This window comes from Sphaeramia orbicularis, chromosome 24 (genome assembly GCF_902148855.1).
Source record: "Sphaeramia orbicularis chromosome 24, fSphaOr1.1, whole genome shotgun sequence".
Classification (NCBI taxonomy): Eukaryota; Metazoa; Chordata; class Actinopteri; order Kurtiformes; family Apogonidae; genus Sphaeramia; species Sphaeramia orbicularis.
Genome location: NC_043979.1, coordinates 24,255,338 through 24,274,635, shown reverse-complemented (window position 1 = coordinate 24,274,635; position 19,298 = coordinate 24,255,338). Strand labels below are relative to the sequence as shown.

The 19,298-nt window shown below is 38.9% G+C and overlaps 1 protein-coding gene across 1 annotated transcript in view; it reads left to right on the top strand.

Moving 5' to 3' along the window:
• The first annotated feature begins 8,645 nt into the window (after positions 1-8,645).
• Positions 8,646-19,298, top strand: part of LOC115415093 (deleted in malignant brain tumors 1 protein-like) — a 72,503-nt gene continuing 61,850 nt past the window's right edge. Inside the window, exons 1-14 of the mRNA XM_030128542.1 lie at positions 8,646-8,763; positions 9,257-9,327; positions 9,447-9,473; positions 9,606-9,917; positions 11,022-11,321; positions 11,424-11,738; positions 14,678-14,971; positions 15,154-15,465; positions 16,196-16,495; positions 16,582-16,890; positions 17,163-17,477; positions 17,640-17,954; positions 18,229-18,528; positions 18,873-19,181. Of these exons, the coding sequence (XP_029984402.1) occupies positions 9,276-9,327; positions 9,447-9,473; positions 9,606-9,917; positions 11,022-11,321; positions 11,424-11,738; positions 14,678-14,971; positions 15,154-15,465; positions 16,196-16,495; positions 16,582-16,890; positions 17,163-17,477; positions 17,640-17,954; positions 18,229-18,528; positions 18,873-19,181 (3,460 nt within the window). The 5' untranslated portion in view covers positions 8,646-8,763; positions 9,257-9,275. The remainder of the gene's footprint in view (positions 8,764-9,256; positions 9,328-9,446; positions 9,474-9,605; positions 9,918-11,021; positions 11,322-11,423; positions 11,739-14,677; positions 14,972-15,153; positions 15,466-16,195; positions 16,496-16,581; positions 16,891-17,162; positions 17,478-17,639; positions 17,955-18,228; positions 18,529-18,872; positions 19,182-19,298) is intronic.

The window sequence follows — 19,298 nt, the reverse complement described above, 5'->3', positions numbered from 1 at the left end:
AGGGGGAGACATGGATGTAGTGGATGCACAGCAAACTGAACTAGAACTGTTGAAAAGTGGAACAGCTGGTGCTAGTATAACTACCAATACCTAGAACAAATGTCCTCGACTACTACTACAAATACAAGTATTAACAGTGGATATACTACTACTGTAACTGTTAGTACAAATAATAGAAACCGGTACCATCTATGTAACTATATAATTTAACACTTTGCTGGCTCTGGGATGACGCTCTTTCAGCGAATGTTGCGATTGGCCAAAACAGTTACATGAGGTAACAACATGAATTCTGATTGGATCTTATCCCGACATGCTTTTGTAATCTGCCCGTAAAGAATTGCATATTATTGTTCTTTACGGAGCAAACAGTCAGCTGGGAAACAACCAGTTAGTTAGTCTATTCAATTATTTTAGCAATTTTTTTTTTCAAAAAAATCAGCTTCACAGCAAAAACTTATTGATCAACTCATGAACGAAATGAGACAGACTGACTTAGCCCACCACGTAAGATGTATTTGTGCTTTTTTTGTTTGTTTGTTTTTTTTTTTTACAATTTTTATTTCTCAGTTTTTTGCAGTGTAATACAATCTCCTTAGGTTGAGGAGCAGGAAAAAAAGCAAAAGAACAGAAAAACAAACAGATGAAAAGAACAGCCTGTGATGGTGTCAGAATATTAAGGACCCTTAATAGATACATTTGTTTCTGAATGTCAGCCATTTTCCCCAGTTTTTCAGAAAGAGATTTTCTTTTAACTTCAGTTTATATGTCAGATGTTCCATGACAAGTATATCATCTATAATTGAAATCCATTGTTTATAAGACGGAGCATCAGTCTTAAGCCAGTTCTTTGTTATGACCTTCTTCCCGGCCACCCGGAGGATCTTGAAAAGATATCTGTCTTCTTTATGCACTGATTCTTCCAAATGTCCGAGGTACAGAACAAGACAAGAATTTGGGATTGCATAGCCCAACACTTCATAGAGAGCTAAGTGAACCTTCCCCCAGAAGGGTTGGATATTTGAGCATTTCCAAAACGTGTGTGATCTGAATCCATGTGATTACATAGTCTCCAACACGGTGTTGAGTATTCAATTGTTTACTTTTAATTTTAGGTGTGATGAAATAACAAATTAGATTTTTCCAATAAAATTCTCTCCATTTAAGTGAGTGTGATGTTGATTGGGGTGTTTCCCACATATCGTACCATATCCCCTCTGGGATCTCCTCACCCAGCTCTCTTTCCCATTTGGTTTTGACATAAAATCTCGAATCATTTCTGGAATCCATCAAACAACCATACAGAACTGACACAGTTTTTGGAACAGCTTTACCATAAGCTTGTATAAGTAGCTTTATAATAGGATGTATTTTGTCCTCACTTGTTTTAATATCTTTGATGTAACAGTCCCTCATTTGCAGGTATCTAAAGAAGTCCTGATTAGTTCATTTACATGTGTTTTTTAACTCCTGGAAGCTTTTCATTTCTCCTTTTTTAATAATCGTGCATATGGCTGTAATTCCCTTGTCAGCCCAACTTGTAAATCTATCATCAAATTTTCCTGGAATGAATCAAATGAAATCCATTTTAATAGTCCAATTTCCTTTCCTATTTTTAGTTGTTTCGCTGTGGAGTACCATACATCTAGTGTAAAGGAAATCATTGGGATGAGATTATACTTCTCTTTAATGTAAGTTGGGGTCTCTGTTGCTCCAATGCTTGTCTGAATTGGATATTTTAATGTTGAAACTTCAATATCTTTCCACTGAGCAACACATGCCTTATCACACCAGTAGATCAAATGACGCATTGCACAGCATGAAAATATTTCAAATTTGGAAGTGACAGACCTCCTTTGTTTTTGGGCAATTGTAATGTGGCATAGCATATCCTTGGTCGTTTACCTTCCCATAAGAATCTTGATATGCACTTATCCCATTTTAGAAATTGGTCTTTTGAAATATTTATAGGCAGAGATACGAATATATATAATATACGTGGCAAGATGTTCATTTTTACTACATTAATCCTGTAAATTATTCCCAATGGTTATGTAAACCATCTTTCAATATCTTCCCTTAAAATTTTGTCAACTTGTTCATAATTACTTCTATGTAATTTGGAAAGGTCTTTAGTTATATTTATGCCCAAATATTTGATTGATTTTGCCTCCCATTTTAATTGCCATTCCCTTAATTCTTGAGTTGGTGAGCAATTAAACATGAGGATCTGAGTTTTAAGTATATTTACTTTGTAGAGTATAGACCAAATCTTTTGAGAATTTGTGTAAGGTGTACAAATAATCTACTGGGTTTTTTTTTTTTTTAAATAAACCATTATATCATCCGCAAACAGGCTTAATACATGTTTTTGTTTATTAATTTCAATCCTTTCTATAGCAGAGTCTTGTCTAATCATTTTTTTTCCCTCATGCTTTATTTACATAATACCATATACACATAAAACAGAACATGGCATGGAGAAAACATAATGTTCGAGGTAAGGCAGAAAGAAATTAAATATAAATACATATATAGGTAAGTAAATTAAATAAATAAAAGTAAAGGAATAAACAAGAAGAGAAAAAAATAGCACTAATAATAAATAAATAAATAATTACAACTTAAATTCATCACATAAGGCTTTAGTCTTCACAGCTTTCGGGTTAGTGCAAAATTTAAGTGTGTCTAGGTAGGATTCTAAGTAAGATTTAAAAACCACAAAGCCGGGTTTCTCATTGGCAAATTTGCTGGCATGTATATGAAATTTGGCTAATGAGGAAATGAGATTAAGAATAAACAATTTCTGAGCAGGTAGATCAGTAATAAAGAAACCAAATAAAATATCTTCAGTTTTGAAGTTAAAAGAAATATCCGGCTATTTAAAAAAAGATTGATATCATACCAAAAAATTTGACAGAATGCACATTCCCAAAACAAATGAGTTAATGTTTAATCCGAATTATGACAAAATGAACAAAGAGGGTTGACATTGATCTTATACTTAACTAAAGCTGAATTAGTTGGATAACACCTGTGTAACAGTTTTAAATATACCTCTCTCACCTTATTCGAAATAAAAAAACTTCCTTGGTAATAACCATACTTTTCCCCATTCCACATCAGTATATAAATTACTCCAGAAAAAGAAAGAAGTTGGCTTACAAATTGTATCCCTTTGGATCCCGCGTCAGCGAGCTCCGCGGGGCTTCACGTGGTCAATTGACGTCATTTTCACAGCCCCGCCCCTTCGTGCGGCTCATCTCAAGCGGAAACTTTCCACGTGGCGCACCTCAGAAAATTTGTAAGAGACAGGCAGACAACATGGCCGACATTCAGGAGCTCCTGGTGGTAGAAGTACAGAAGTACAGGCACTTGGATGATTCGTCACTCCGAGACCACCGCCACAGCCGAGTGGAGGGAAATTGCAGCTACAGTCAGCAAAGGGGAGGAATGAGCAAAAAAAAAAAAAAAAAAAAAAAAAAAAAAACCGGAAAAACATTCGGGACAGATATGTAAAGGCAAAAAAGGCCGCCAAAGGGAGGAGTGGAGACCCAGGGGAGAGCCCAAATGTCCCACGGATTCTGAAAGAGTTGAACTGGCTCTGGAATTTTATTAAACACAGGGAAACAGACACAAATTTCCCTCCGGAGGTGGTAAGTTTATTTATAACTATGTGAAAACAGAAAACGAACTGATGAATTTTCTTCTTTAGTTTTTGTACTGTGATAGACATGCGTTTGTGGCACACTGCCCCCTGCAGTTAGGGAATAGACGCAGTGCGGAGTACTCGTGCCGACTCCCCGCGTCTATTTTCCGCACGTCACGTTCGTGCGGCAGGCATAAACCAGCCTCGCCACGTTGTCCGCCTGGTATCCTCTCTCTCGCAGGTCACTGGATGTGTCTTCCGTGCTGCCATACGTTTTTACCCCGCTGGTCATGTGGATGCTCAATTTGTTCAGAGGGGTCTGGAAGCAGATGCCTTCTCTCTTTAAAATCTTTTTAGTGTTAGCATACGCTTTCCGTTGTTGCAGTGTCCTCTCTAAATAATCGTGATCAAAATAAATCCTGTGACCATCGAAGGTGATTGTTTTCTTTTCCCACGCTTTCTTTAAAATCATCTCCTTTACAGTGAACTGCTGGAAAAAGATGACGATCGATCTGGGTTGCTGACCGGATTTAGGCTTTAGAGCTGAGTCTCGGTGAGCGCGTTGAATCTGGAGATCAAAGTTAATAGAAAATTCTTCATAGAGCCAATTATCTATAAACTGTGCAACCGAGTCACTCTTAGATCCAGCCTCCTCTTGTATGCCATAGACCTGTAAGTTTATTTTGTCTAGATCTTGATTCCAAATTGTCTAGTTTGTCTATGATCTTTTTCTGCTCTTGTATCATTTCTTGCAGTGTACAGTTCGCTTCATGACTCCATGCTTCGATTTCCTCTGTGCGTTCTAAAGCAGCATTTATCTTCTCATTTTGTTCTCCGATATCTGTAGTTATTTTTGTTAGTTTCTGATCGATGTCCGTCTTGAATGCAGTCAGCTCACTCCTCATCTGCGCTGTAATTTCGTCTCTGAGCGCCTTCAGGTCTGTCTTCATATCATTGTGCAGGACTTGAACTTGTTGGCTCATGCCTTCCGGGCTACCTTGACATACACCATGTTAGCTTCAGGTGCTAGCTTGTTATCGCTGATCGAGTTTTTAGCTTACTGGCCGACAGGCCGTAAGCTGTTTTCATCGTCTGTCGTCCGTTACAAAAATTTCAATCGTCTTCTTCTCCGAAACTACAATTCTGATTGACTTCAAACTTGGTATACAACTTCTTTATGATGATGTCAACAAAAGTTAGTGAAATTATTTGGATCCAGATCTGATTCTGGATTTGTTGCGACTTTGAATAATGTCCCCATTATAAGAGATAGGAAGTGGATTGATGCGATTACTCAGTAAATATAAATGATATCAAGTTGAAATTTCTACAGTCCAGCCCTGATGGGGAGATGACCAAAACATAATGGCCACATGCTGATCAGGATCTTCTTATGGCTCCAGGAACTTACAGAAAATTTAACATGGGCTCTTATGGGGAAAACATTTCAATCATCTTCTTCTCCGAAACTCCAGTTCTGATTGACTTCAAACTTGGTATACAGCTTCTTTATGATGATGTCAACACAAGGTATTGAAATTATTTTGATCCAGATCTGATTCTGGATTTGGTGCGACTTTGAAAAATGTCCCCATTATAAGAGATAGGAAGTGGATTGAATCAGTAAGTATCAATGATATCAAGTTGGAATTTGAATTTTTTACAGATCTGATTGGAATATGGCCAAAACATGGGCTATTTCTTTAATACAATAAATACACAAACTGGGTGATAATAAATTGCATCTGGATACATTTCCCAAAGCTTTTAATTTGGCCGGTAAGCTACAGGGCCATTGGTCCTATTTTTTTCTTTCTTTACCCTGAGTGTCCGGGTTCTTTTTATTCTTTGTTTTTGTTGGAACTCCACTCATATTCTCAATTGAAGGTTTATCACCGTCTTTGTTTCGAGTTTGGCAGAGTTTAATGTTTTGGCATGCGGGAGCTCATGCTTTACTCGTCCATGCTGCTCTACCGCCCCACCGGAAGTCTTATTTGTGCTTTTTTATGGACTCAGTGTCACAGTCTGCCCTCCTTCTGTCTCCTCCTCACCTCACCACAACTCATCAGCAACACCAGGTCCACCTGTTGCTAACAGGTGTGTCTAATCAGCTGGCCGGCATATAAGCAGCTCTGGCTCAACTACACTTTGCTAGATCTGTATAACATATATTCAGGTAGGAAAAGAAAGAATGGGCTCTACGCACAGCCTCACTACTTCCTGATCTTCAGGTGGGTCCTTTATTTCTGGTCTTTCATTATTGGACACACTGATTAATCCAGGTGTGCCTGATTAATCAGAAGTCACAACAAGAAGTAGCAGACACACCTGGATTAATCAGTCATGACATAAAATATGAAAGCATCCAACAGGATTATGCTGCAAATGCAATGAGTCAGAAACAGTTACACATGTATTACTGGAGTGCAAGGCACATACTGAGCAATGTAATTAAATTATTTACATCACTTAAGAAACTGAAACATGATAATTTTTCATTACAGGCTCTTCTTGGGAAATTGGTTGGAAGCACTTATTGACCCTTTGCACGTTACGTCACGCTCTGTTTGCGCCGCAAATGAACGCCATGATGGACGGCGGAAGTGCCGGACTGCACACTGGACGGCAAACCGGCTAATATTGAATTTGAACTGAACATACTCATTTTTGTTCATTTTTTAACCCTGCTTTACACGTACAGTGGTCACGCACAACAGTTCCATCCTTCTTCACAGACACCCATGGTTTCAGCTGGGTTCCAGACAGAGCCTGGCTCTGATGGACCTGATATTACAGATAGAGCAGGCTCTGGTTTTGTTTTGTCAATAGCATATTAGCTCCACCAAATGCTAGCTAGGTGGCTAGAGTGGGTTAACAACTATGAGCCACTATTTTCCAGTGGCTGTCATAAGCAGCCTTCAATATTTGCTCTGTTGTTGTAGTGGCTGCCTTTCTACCAGCTACACTATGTTATATGTCCTGCTGTTATTGTCCTCATGCTGTGCCATATGTTATAGTGGAACTGTACATATTAGTGTGTGTAGATAGTAGAAAGGCAGCCACTGCAACAACAGAGCTAATATTGTAAGCTACTTATGACAGCCAATAACATTATTACACAATGTTAGTTAATTAGAGCTGCTGTTGGTTACAGTCTATTTGAGTTTTGATGGCATGCTGGGGGAAACATGTTAAAAACATATACAGCTAGCTAGCTAACGTTAGCTGTATCTTTCCTTTACCATTATGAGATACATTCGTCTGCAGTGAGTGCAGTACAGCGTCTTGGTAATCTAACCTGAGACTAAGAACTGGTAAGCATCCAGACTTTTGTATGCTTTTAGATCAGCACCTGTGTATGAGAACACTCCATTTAGAACAGAATGGTACAGATCGTGTGCTTCAAACTCTGGTAGACTGGAGTATTTTACTAGATGCATAGACACATCAGGAGGGAGAAGGTATGGGTCGGTAGCTAGCCCTGCTATCACTAGCTTCTCCAAATAGCGTTCTTTGTGCCATCCAGTAAGGTTAGTCACTTCGCAGGAAAACTCCAAAACATTATTTTCAGTGCTGGTAGCCATAATCCGTCACTCATTCGTTTGTTTGCTGTGTCGCTTTTGCCATCCACCATGGCGCTGCACCCCTACATGATAACTATGACATTGGTGCAAAGGGTCAGTAGATATATTATTAATTTCTTAAGGGATACCGATATTATAGGAAGGATTTATTTATTTATTTTCTGCCAAGCTTTTGTTCCACACTCCAGTCCAGTTGGTGGCAGTAATGCACCATTAAGCTGGTTTGCCACCTGCCAGTAAACTAGAAGAACAAGAATACTCTCTGCCAGGTTGTTCTTACTTCATGTCTGACTATCCGGCCTTTTTTTCTTTGTACCCATTTTCCTGGTTCCAACCCCGCCTGATTCTGACAACGTCTTCTCACCTCTGCCCCGGTCTGCCTTAAGATTAAGAGATCAGTTTTCAGTTTCCCTGGGTTCTGTTCCCTGCCTGTGTACCTGTCTGTGTCGGAGTCTGTTTCTCGTCCATGTTCCAATCTGTGTCAGAGTCCAGAGTTCTGTGTCAGGATCTGTGAGTTAAACCAGCCTGCTTCTCTGGCTCTGAGGTTTCTGTCCTACTTGCCACATCTCAGACCCAGGTACAAATCCAGCTCATGCACCTGCTCACTCAAGAGCTTCCTCATTAGTTTCCCCTCTGTTATACTCATAATAAAGACTGTTACTGACTTTTACCTGCATTTTGAGCGTGTTGCATTTGGGTTCAATCCACTACCTGTTTCACTCAAAGCAAAAAGACATGCAGTTAAGCACATTCAAGAGTTTGTCAGTAAACACGAAATTTGAGGACTGTGGGAATAAAATGGAAAACAAGGGAAACACCATGTAGGGTTGAAGTAGGGTTGGTGTGAATTTGTAACTGGAGCAAATTAGGGAAATACAGTGCATGTATGTGGTAACAAATAGTGAAGCGGACCATATAGAAATGCTGAATGGACAATGGTCACTTGCAACATCGCACTCATCCATTACACAAGTGCAACACTTTTTTCATATAATACACACGGAGACCTTCACATGCACATTTCATTAACATATTAATATCTAATAGAGGGTCCAGTGATGATGATGTTGAACGTAAAAGTGTAATGTCATCAGTGTGCCATGTGCATGCACCTTACTGTTTCTTATTTTATTTGGTAGAGGTTAATGAACACTGATCACATCACATACTGTATACAAGAGGATAAATATATACAACCAGCATGTCATGTCCATTTATAAATGAATCTGTACAAAACACCTGTTAGCTTGAACTGAAACATTAGGAAAGGCTCTACTGTCAGAGCGGTTCATATTAGGACTTATGACCTACTGTGCACTGTGCCATTTCATGTCTTATTATGAAACACTTGAGGTGGGAGGGGTGGGTATAAGTTTTGGCTCCAACGGTGTAACGTAAAAACTTACAACACATTTAAGCAGAAGACAAGAGAGTAATAAAGCACTTCTTCTGTCCCTTATTGAAGGATTGAAAGCTGCTCCCAGACAAGGACTTTTGTGATGAGAAAAAACCTGCTTCAAAAATTCTGAGGTAAGGAAAATACTTGCACCACTGTTGTACCACTGTTTAATAACCTGTTCTTGCAGATTAGAGCTCAGTGTCTATCCCACATTTTGACTCAAAATGAATGTTATTTCATTAAATTCAGACCACAAATGCAGGTCATTTTAAGAGCTTGAGTTTCAATCAATTATATGTTGCTAATTTTATGTAATGTGATTATAAAGTGGCATGGATTTGGACTCATATCATGTGTTGTGCTCTGTTAACACTATGATTCAGTGCAGATGGTCACTGAGATTTTAATTTCGTCTACATAATGTGACAGAAAAGAATGGAGATAGTTTAACATACTGTATGTCTAAGTTCAACAATGACAGTGACAGTTATGTGATCATTATAAACTATTCTACTGCAGGAATTTATTATTCTAGCATAGAACAAAATGGTGAAACAACATAGCCAAAAAGTAAAACAATTGTTACTTCTGTAAAAATACTTTCTACTGTTACTTTTTTGACAGAATTTCACTTAAGAAAAACATGATGTTCATTTCTGCTGAAAAGCTCCACTTGGCATGTTATTTGTCACTGGGTGAGTTTCTCATTTTGTTTGGCTTTAAAAATTTTGCTTTATAAATTTTGCCTTTAAAATTCCCTAAATACAGAATCAAAAATGTTTTGACTGGTAGTTGTGATTTTTTTCACCTGTAGTTCTGCTGAGTCTACCACTGTTGACAGGTCAGTATGTTACAGTTAGGTTTAATGACTGAAACATCCTATTCAAATTTTGCCATAGTCCTGCCTTCATAAAAAAAAAGGATATGTTACAGTATGCTGTGATAATCTGCAGTCATTTCTGTTTTGATCCAGATTGTGCAAAAGTACGGCTGGTGGGAGGTAAACGTTGTTCTGGTAGAGTGGAGGTCTTCTACATGTACAGCTGGGGGACAGTATGTGATGACCATTGGGAGATGAGCAATGCTGAAGTGTTGTGTCGAGAGCTTAATTGTGGAGCAGCTATCGAAGTCAAAAAAGCTGCCTTCTTTGGACAAGGAAGTAACCGTATCTGGCTGGATGATGTACGGTGCTCTGGTAGTGAGTCTTCCATCCTCAGCTGTCCACACAATCGTCTAGGGAATCATGACTGTCACCATGAAGAAGATGTTGGTGTTATCTGCTCAGGTATCATTCTGTGTGTATCTTTTTTTTTACTTTACCACCTGTCATGATTTTAAGCTGAATCATGCCTGGTATCCTACATTTAAAATAACCTGAAAGCACTGGGTTAGCTCTAGCAACCAAGAAGCTGAGCCAAGACCAATAATGCATCTATCAAAGAAAAATGAAGAATTGTATCTGCAGGAGCTGAACTTGGGGGATGTCACAGCTTTCTCCTATAGCTCGCTTCTCTTGCTCCAAATCAAAAACTAAACATTAATAGGGTGATCAAATGGCCTTTTTTGCCTGGACATGTCCTCTTTTCCTGTCCGGAGGGTCCGGGCTATCGAGGACCGACCCTGCCATATTTAATAATATATACAGAAATATAAAAATGGCTCGATAAATTAACTTGTGTGCCAATACATGATACAAAAAAAAAACAAAACTCAAAAAGCATTTATTATCTCTGTTAGGAGGTATTGTTATCACTTTGCTTTGTGTGCGTGCGTGTGTGTTTGTTTGTTTGTTAGCAAGAAAACTCAAAAAATTATGGTCGGATTTTCATGAAATTTTCAGAAAATGTTGATACTGACACAAGGAAGAAATGATTACATTTTGGTGGTGATCGGGGGGGCAGTATCTGTCTTGGCGGAGGTCTGCGCTCTCTGAATGCTTTTCTTATTTACTTTTACATTTCATTTTCTGTAGTATTTATTTATTTTGTCCTTATCCCTGCATTTATTTTCATGTTGTTTTCTATTTACATTTTCTTTATCTCTTTTGTTTATTTATTTCTGTTTTATTTTCATCTGAATCCTTATTTATTTATTGGCATTTTTTTTTTTTTTAATTCATAGTCATATTTACCTCCCCAGTATTCCCCCTCTTGCATTTTCTTCCTCTATTTATTTCTCCAAGCTTATTTATTCCTGTGTGTCCTTTTTACATTTCTGTATTCATTTCTGCTTCATTAGGCAAATGAGGGAGGGTGGTCTTTAAAGGCCTGTCTTGGGGTCAGCTCTTTGCCTATTGGTTAATTTGTATTAGGGTACTGCGCTGTCAGTGCAGAATGGCATACCTGGCACTTGTGGTCTAAAACACTAAAATATTTTTCTACATCATTAGCAGACAGTGTGAAGCTGGTCAGTGGAAGTAATCGTTGCAGTGGGAGAGTGGAACTGTACCACAATAATCAGTGGAGACGAGTGTGCGATAGTGGCTGGGGTAAGGAGGAAGCTGATCTAGCCTGCAGATTGGCTGGATGTGGCTCTTCTGTGGATCAGAGTGAAGTGTTAGATTTTGGAGAGGCACATGGGTTGTCTGGAGTCAAAGCCAACTGTTCAGGAAATGAGCAGTCTCTCTTTGAATGCAGTCTTCAGGAATTTCAGAATTTCAGCTGTGTTGATGCCACTGTTGTCTGCTCAAGTAAGTTACACATTTTCTTTTTTTCCTCAAAATGTAAAGCCTTTGTTGTCCATTCATTTTAAATCAAATATAACATCAATTTTCATTCTTTCAATGTCATAGATGCTAAACCAATTCGATTGGTCGGTGGGAATAATCGATGCTCGGGTCGAGTGGAGATCTACGCTATGGAAGAATGGGGAACAGTTTGTGATGACGGATGGGGGTTTGAAGATGCGACGGTTGCATGCCGACAAATGAATTGTGGGAATGCTCTGAGTGCAAAATCTGGTGCCTTTTTTGGCAGCGGTGGAGGCAGAATTTTGATTGATAACATTGACTGCATTGGTAACGAGACATCCCTTTCTGACTGCCGTCATAGAGGCTTCGGTATCCATGACTGTAGCCACAGTGAAGATGCTGGGGTTATATGCACAGGTAATGTATCTGACAGGGATGACAGTTTTGTTACCCACTGCATGATTCTGAAAAATTGTTACAAAGTGTTGGTGAAAATTGCTGGTTGAATGTCCAGGTGTGAATGTGTGAGAGGAGTAGTTCAGGGACATCTGTATGACTGAGAATGAAAGACAATGCTGCAGAGACCTATGAAGTCCTGAAAGGGTTAGTTTGACATTTTGTACTGGTTTCACTACTTAAAGGAGTGATATTTTCCTTTTTTAAATGGAATTATACATTTTAAAACATTTCCCTGTGGTCTTCAAATGCTGTTCTTGGGTCTGAAATCTTCATTAATTCAACTCCACAGGTCCATCTTCAACAATATTTCTGAGTAATGACACCAGAAATGTTGTTTTGAGCGCTGGCCCGTTAAATGCACATGAGCCACTTTATACCCCACCCCCTCCAGGTTTTTGGCTGTGCTGTTCTGTCCCATTCAGCCACTTGTGTTTGTTAATACAACCAACAACTGACCATTTTAGGCAATCGGCTTGAAGTTTGGACATATTTTCAGAATGGACTACAACCGCATCTGCCGATAAACAGTTATGGCGTACTCAGAGAAGTGTTCGTCAGAAGTCTTGACCTTATATGTGCAAATGTCATGATGTGACTAGTTATAGACGTAACAAATTAAGAAGGAATTAAAACAGGTTGTAGAAATCCACTAAATATTTGCCAATGTGAATATAAAGACAGCTTTGCAGCACTTGGAGGGTTCAAATTCAAACTTTTTGAACTATTAGGGTCCAAATACACAAATAAATGTACCAATGACGAATAAAAGTGTGTTTAGCAAAATATGACCCCTTTGAGAAAGACCTGCATCAAAATTAATATCTGTCAACACTCTAAAAAAAATAGGACCGATGGACCTGTAGCTTACTGGCCAAATTAAAAGCTTTGGGAAATGTAACCAGATGCCATTTATTATCACCCAGTTCTGTGTATTTATTATATTACAGAAATAGCCCAAGTTTTAGTCATATTCCAATCAGATCTGTAAAAAATTCAAATTCCAACTTGATATCATTGATACTTACTGATTTATTGTATCAATCCACTTCCTATCGCTTATAATGGGAACATTTTTCAAAGTTGCACCAAATCGAATCAGATCCAGATTAAAATAATTTCAGTACCTTGTGTTGACATCATCATAAAGAAGCTGTATACCAAGTTTGAAGTCAATCAGAACTGGAGTTTTGGAGAAGAAGAGAATTGAAAATTTTTCCCCATAAGAACCCATGTAAAATTTTTCATAAGTTCCCGGATCCAGAAGAAGATCCTGATCAGCATGTGGCCATTATGTTTTGGTCATCTCCCCATCAGGGCTGGACTGTAGAAATTTCAACTTGATATCATTTATATTTACTGAGTTATTGCATCGATCCACTTCCTATGTCTTATAATGGGGACATTTTTCAAAGTCGCACAAAATCCAGAATCAGATCCGGATCCAAATAATTTCACTAACTTTTGTTGACATCATCATAAAGAAGCTGTATACCAAGTTTGAAGTCAATCAGAATTGTAGTTTCGGAGAAGAAGACGATTGAAGTTTTTGTAACAGACGACGACAGACGACGACAGACGACGACAGACGACGATGACAACGACGGACGCCGCATGACGACAACAGCTTACGGCCTGTTGGCCGGTAAGCTAAAAACAATGTTTAAAAAAAAGGTTTATTTTATTTTTCCCTACACTTTTCATGACAGTCATCATGTTTGATTGGAGGGGCAAGGGCTTCAAAATAAAGCCAATGCACTGATGGTGACTGGGGTTGACTCCAAAAAGCCCTGAGTACCAGAAACATACACCCAACATTTCTATAAAAAATAGTTAACATTTTTTTTTTTTTTTTTCATCAGTCAGGTCTCTTTTATTATTTGTAACCTCTAATAAGAGTCCTGGTGGTTCATATTTATTTTTTTTCTTCTAACCCCTCAACCATAATCAGATCTCAGGTTGAATAAAAGGGTTTCATGTCTGCTGTTTTGGAATTTAATTGACAGATCTGTATGTCAGACTGTCGGAGCTTGTGTTTATTTAATTCAAACACTTTTTTTTCTCCTGACAGACAGCTCCACTGTAGTTATGGTTAATAAGTTGCACTGGCCATGACCCTATCAGACACCCTCATACCCCATAATTCTGCCTCTTTCATCCAAATATGGTCACTTCAGGGTGCAAAACAGCTAACACTGAAACAACTCAAACTACCAGCCTTAGAATGGCAGTTCAGAAACCAATAGCTGACAACAGAGCTTCTCTGTCCATTAATTATATGCAGTGTTATATTCAAAAGATTTTAAAACTGAACAAAAGAATTAAGCTATTTTAATCTGTAGAATGCAGATTCTATTTGTCATTTTTATACATCACCAATATTCGTTTATTTATTTCATCCCAATTAAACTAAATCATACAAGTCTGTTTACTGCTTAAAATATATTTCAGTGTTTACCATCAATTTATAGTAAATACACTCTCTTCTTCATCGTCCAAAATGTTGATATTTATAAAAACACATGAAAATATATATTTGGTGTTAATATAAACTTATTTAACTTGTTTTAATAGCTCTGGCTTCACTTTTGGGGGCAGCCATGGCCTAGATGGTTGGAGACCGAACCGAGTTGGCTTGTGACCGAAGGGTTGCTGGTTCGATTTCCCCGGACTGGCAAAAAATTGTTGGCTGATGTGTCCTTGAGCAAGGCACTTAACCCCCTCATTTGCTCCCTGGGTGTTTGATATGGCCAGCCCACTGCTCCTAGTCTGCGGTGTGTGGTGTGTTCCTGCATGTTCTAGTGATGGGTTAAAAGCAGAAGGTCAGTTTCGGTGTGTGATGCATGTATACTGATAAATAAAGAATCTGAATTAATTCAGTTTTTTGCCTTCCTACCTAGAATCAATCAGATTGAATGGTGGGACTGACCGCTGCTCTGGCAGATTGGAGGTGTACCGTGGTGGCAGATGGGGGAAAGTCTGTAACAATAACTGGCACCAACATGAAGAAAAGATGCTGTGTTACGAACTCTCCTGTGGAGCTCCGATCAAAACACATGACACACCAATCTACAGAGAAAACAGTGGACAAAGGAGTTATTTGAGTAACTGCTCTGTGAATGTGAACTCAATCACAAACTGTACATTTACAGAAAACCCAGAGAGGTGTGAGGGTGTTTCTCTGTCCTGTAAAGGTAAGACAGCATGTTCAGAAAGAAAAGTAAAGGCTGTAATCGGTGGATTTCTTGTAATCCATTTTTATTTAAGGTTTGGCTTTTTCCATGATGTTTTCAGTGCCTCAGTATTTCAAAAATAATCCAGCTCTTATTAGCATTCAGTGTATGAACAGTTGAAACAAGATAGAACTTCTTTTCAGGTACTCCATTTAGGATTGTGAACGGCACTGATCGATGCTCTGGCAGAGTGGAGGTTGTGCACAGTGGTGAGTGGGGAACAGTGACTGATGAATGGTGGGACATCTTGGATGCCGACGTCCTGTGCAGAGAAATGGACTGTGGGATGGCTTTAGCAGCAAAATCTGGAGCCTTCTTTGGTGAAGGTCAGGGACGTATCTGGTTGAATAGGATCAACTGTTTGGGTAATGAGTCTTCCATTGTGAACTGTGAGCGTTCTTCATTTGGACCAAGCGATTATGGTCATAACAGAGATGCTGGTGTGGTGTGTTCAGGTAAGTACGACTTCATAACACAGTGACTAAACTACTTAAGCATTTGGTATGAGATAAATATTTGATAACTCAAAAAAATGTAGCTATTTTTTTCACTTAAGAACATCTGTTGAATGCCAAAAAAAAAAAAAAATTGATCAAGTGTGTATTTACCTTCGGGAGATAAAAAAGAAATTCAAGAATGACAACATAGATGAAGTGGTTGCATCTTATAAATAAATTGTTAACAATGAACTAATGTCTTTCAAGGAAAAGTGTTTTAACAGTTAAATAGTCTTTCAATTTGTGAAAAGTTCCTCAATATAAGGCATTCCAATTTAGATGTTTAAAAAAAAAAAAAAAAAAAAGTTTAACCTGGTTCTTGTCTGATGGACTTTTTTTTGGCTTTACACACACGAGCTGGTAAAAATAACGTTACATTTTTTATGATCAAAGTGGTCCTGACTGAACTGCATTTAAATACATAATAAACAATATATTCAGCATGAAGGAAGAACATTGTTTAATAATTGTTTAACACATCAAACTGAAACCTAAACCAAACTGTCACTCAATCCTTTTCAGAATTCCACTCAGCCTCAGTATGGCCACAGCAGCAACAAACAAGGAAACAGCTTCATTGCTTCATTAGAGATTTGATGAAAAATTGTTGACGAATGTCATACACAGCTATAATGTGTGACAAGGAATTTACTGGTGATTCTTGACAGTCTCTTGTTTGCTGTTTTAGCTTCCATCAGACTGGTCAATGGGACAGACCGGTGTTCAGGCAGGGTGGAGGTCTACCGAGGTGGCAATTGGTCACCAGTTCTTAATTTTAACTGGGGAATAGATCAAGCTACAGTGCTTTGCAAAGAGATCAACTGTGGAGATCCTGTACATTTTTCAGGATCATCTTCTCAGGTTGAAGACTTGAGAGGATATAAAGTCAGTTGCACCGGTACAGAGAGCTCTCTGACACAGTGCACACTGACAGAATATGTCAGGACCAGCAGTGATCATATGAACGATGCATCTGTTGTTTGTTCAGGTAAGACTTCAGATATTTTCAACAAACAGACTGGGGATGATTTTTGTAGGGTACATTTATATTAGGTGATGTTTTGTTATTTACAGGTATTGTTAAATTGGCTGGTGGGCCTAACCGCTGTGTTGGAAGAGTGGCGCTCTATGACAAAGGCCAGTGGGGGGCAGTGTGTGGTGACTCCTGGGACATGTTTGATGCAGCAGTGGTGTGTCGACAGCTGAACTGTGGGATGGCTCATAAAATCACCACCACGCCCAAATATGGTCATGGCACAGGACCGGTCTGGACTGATCAGATTGACTGCCGTGGACAGGAGTCCATACTGTCTCTTTGCCCACGAAGTTCATTTAGCAACAACACTTGCAACATCAGCTCAGTTGCTGGTGTCACCTGTACAGGTATGACCAACTATAGTCATTACTGTCTACACTGTTTTGCAAAGAATTCTAAATTCATATCCATGTGCTCGAAATAATTCTCATCCTATTTTTCAAAGTTTTCATTGAATTGCAAAATGCACAACCTGCAATTGTTTTCTGTTGCAACTTATATTGTATACACTGAACAAGAATTGTTTTGCCATGCACTTGAATTGTTTTGATGTTTTTTCAAAGAATACAATATTTCTAATGATGAAAGTGATTTTTATTATTTTTTTTAAACTTCACAGAAGGTTTGACAGTCCAATTAGTCAATGGTAACAATCGCTGCTCTGGCAGAGTAGAGGTTTTCAGTGGTGGAGTGTGGGGAACAGTATGTGACACAGATTGGACCAGGACTAAAGCGAAGGTGGTGTGTGAGCTGTTGGAGTGTGGAAAGTCTGCGAAGGTTCCTGAGGGTGTTGAGTTTCTTCAAGGCACTGGACCAGTGATGGAAGCAACTGAGTCATGTTTTACCAATGTGGCATCTCTTGAACAATGTTCAGTCAGAGGTTTCAGAAATTCCACATGTGGACATGAAAAGGACGCTGGTGTTGTTTGTGCAGGTAAAACTTTATAAACTATGTGTGAAAAAACAGACAAACATAATGAGCATTTCCTCTTTCATTGTATTTGGTTTATAGTTTACAAAGTTTTTACTGTGGAAGTGTAATACCAGTTAGTTAAGCTTAATGCTCAAGCACCACTAACATGAGACCTTTCTACAGGTGATCCAACCTTACGACTGGTCAATGGTACTGACCGATGTTCAGGCAGAGTGGAGGTTCTGTATAATGGTCTGTGGGGAACAGTGTGTGATGATGGCTGGGACATCAAAGATGCGGATGTGGTCTGCAGAGCCAAGAACTGTGGAACTGCCCTGAAAGCCAAGTCCAGTGCCTTCTTCGGTGAAGGTCAGGGACCCATTTGGCTGGATGATGTCGACTGTTTTGGTAATGAGTCCTCCCTTTCACACTGTGGACGCATCTTTTTTGAACAAACTGGCTGTGACCATAGAGAGGATGCTGGTGTGGTGTGTTCAGGTATGGAAGACTATTTTCTGGAAATGTTCGTCAGTATTTTTGTCTTTGCTTTATTTACGCAATTTATTTCACAAAATGGCTAATTAGCTTTTCACCTTTGATACAATTAAGAATTATTTGTTGATTCTTTCTAAGAAGAACAATTTGATATTGCATTTTTTTTCGTTTCAGAACATCAATCATATGTCATTTATTATAACTATATGGATCTATATTTCCATCAATCCCTTTCAGATACCACCATTTTCTGATATTATTTCCTGTTCCTTATTAGCTTCCATCAGACTGGTCAATGGGACAGACCGGTGTTCAGGCAGGGTGGAGGTCTACCATGATGACCAGTGGTTACCAGCCCTTAACTTTAACTGGGGAATGAATGAAGCAACAGTGCTTTGCAGAGAGATGAACTGTGGAGATGCTGCACAGTTTTCAGGATCATCTTCTCAGGTTGAAGAACTGAGAGGATATAAAGTCAGTTGCACCGGTACAGAGAGCTCCCTGACACAGTGCACACTGACAGAATATGTCAGAACCAGCAGTGATCGTATGAACGATGCATCTGTGGTTTGTTCAGGTAAGACTTCAAGACTAGATAGATAGATAGATAGATAGATAGATAGATAGATAGATAGATAGATAGATAGATAGATAGATAGATAGATAGATAGATAGATAGATATTTCTGATGTATTCTGCGATGCAGTCAGTCATATGGTCACCTCTTCACTGTCCTGGTGTGAACAGGCTGCCTTCTCACAAGAGGGACATACTTAGGGGTCAACAGGACCAGGTTGTGGTCTGATCTGCTGGGGGGGGCTGTGGATAGATCACTAGACATCTTGACGAGAGGGACTGAGGGGGATTTTACAGGGGAAAACTGAACATTATTCACATGAAGTGATGTCTTGTTATTTACAGGTACTCTTAAATTGAGTGGTGGGCCCAACCGCTGTGTTGGAAGAGTGGAGTTGTTTGAGAATGGACGGTGGGGGACAACATGTGGCGATTCCTTGAACATGAATAATGCAGCAGTGGTGTGTCGACATCTGAATTGTGGGATGCTTCATAAAATCAACACTACCCCCTTCTATGGTACTGGGACAGGACAGGTCTGGACTGAGGATTATGTATGTAATGGACAGGAGTTAACAATGTCACAGTGTGCAGTAAGACCATCTAGAGCCAGGACTTGTAACATGAACTCAGTTGCTGGTGTCATCTGCACAGGTAAAAGAAAGATCAGCAGTTAACTGAGCCCACTAAATTCACATCTTTATGTTTTTTCATTTATGTCAAAACTATTCTTTATATTTCCTGAATATCTGCTAGTATTCCTGTTTCACA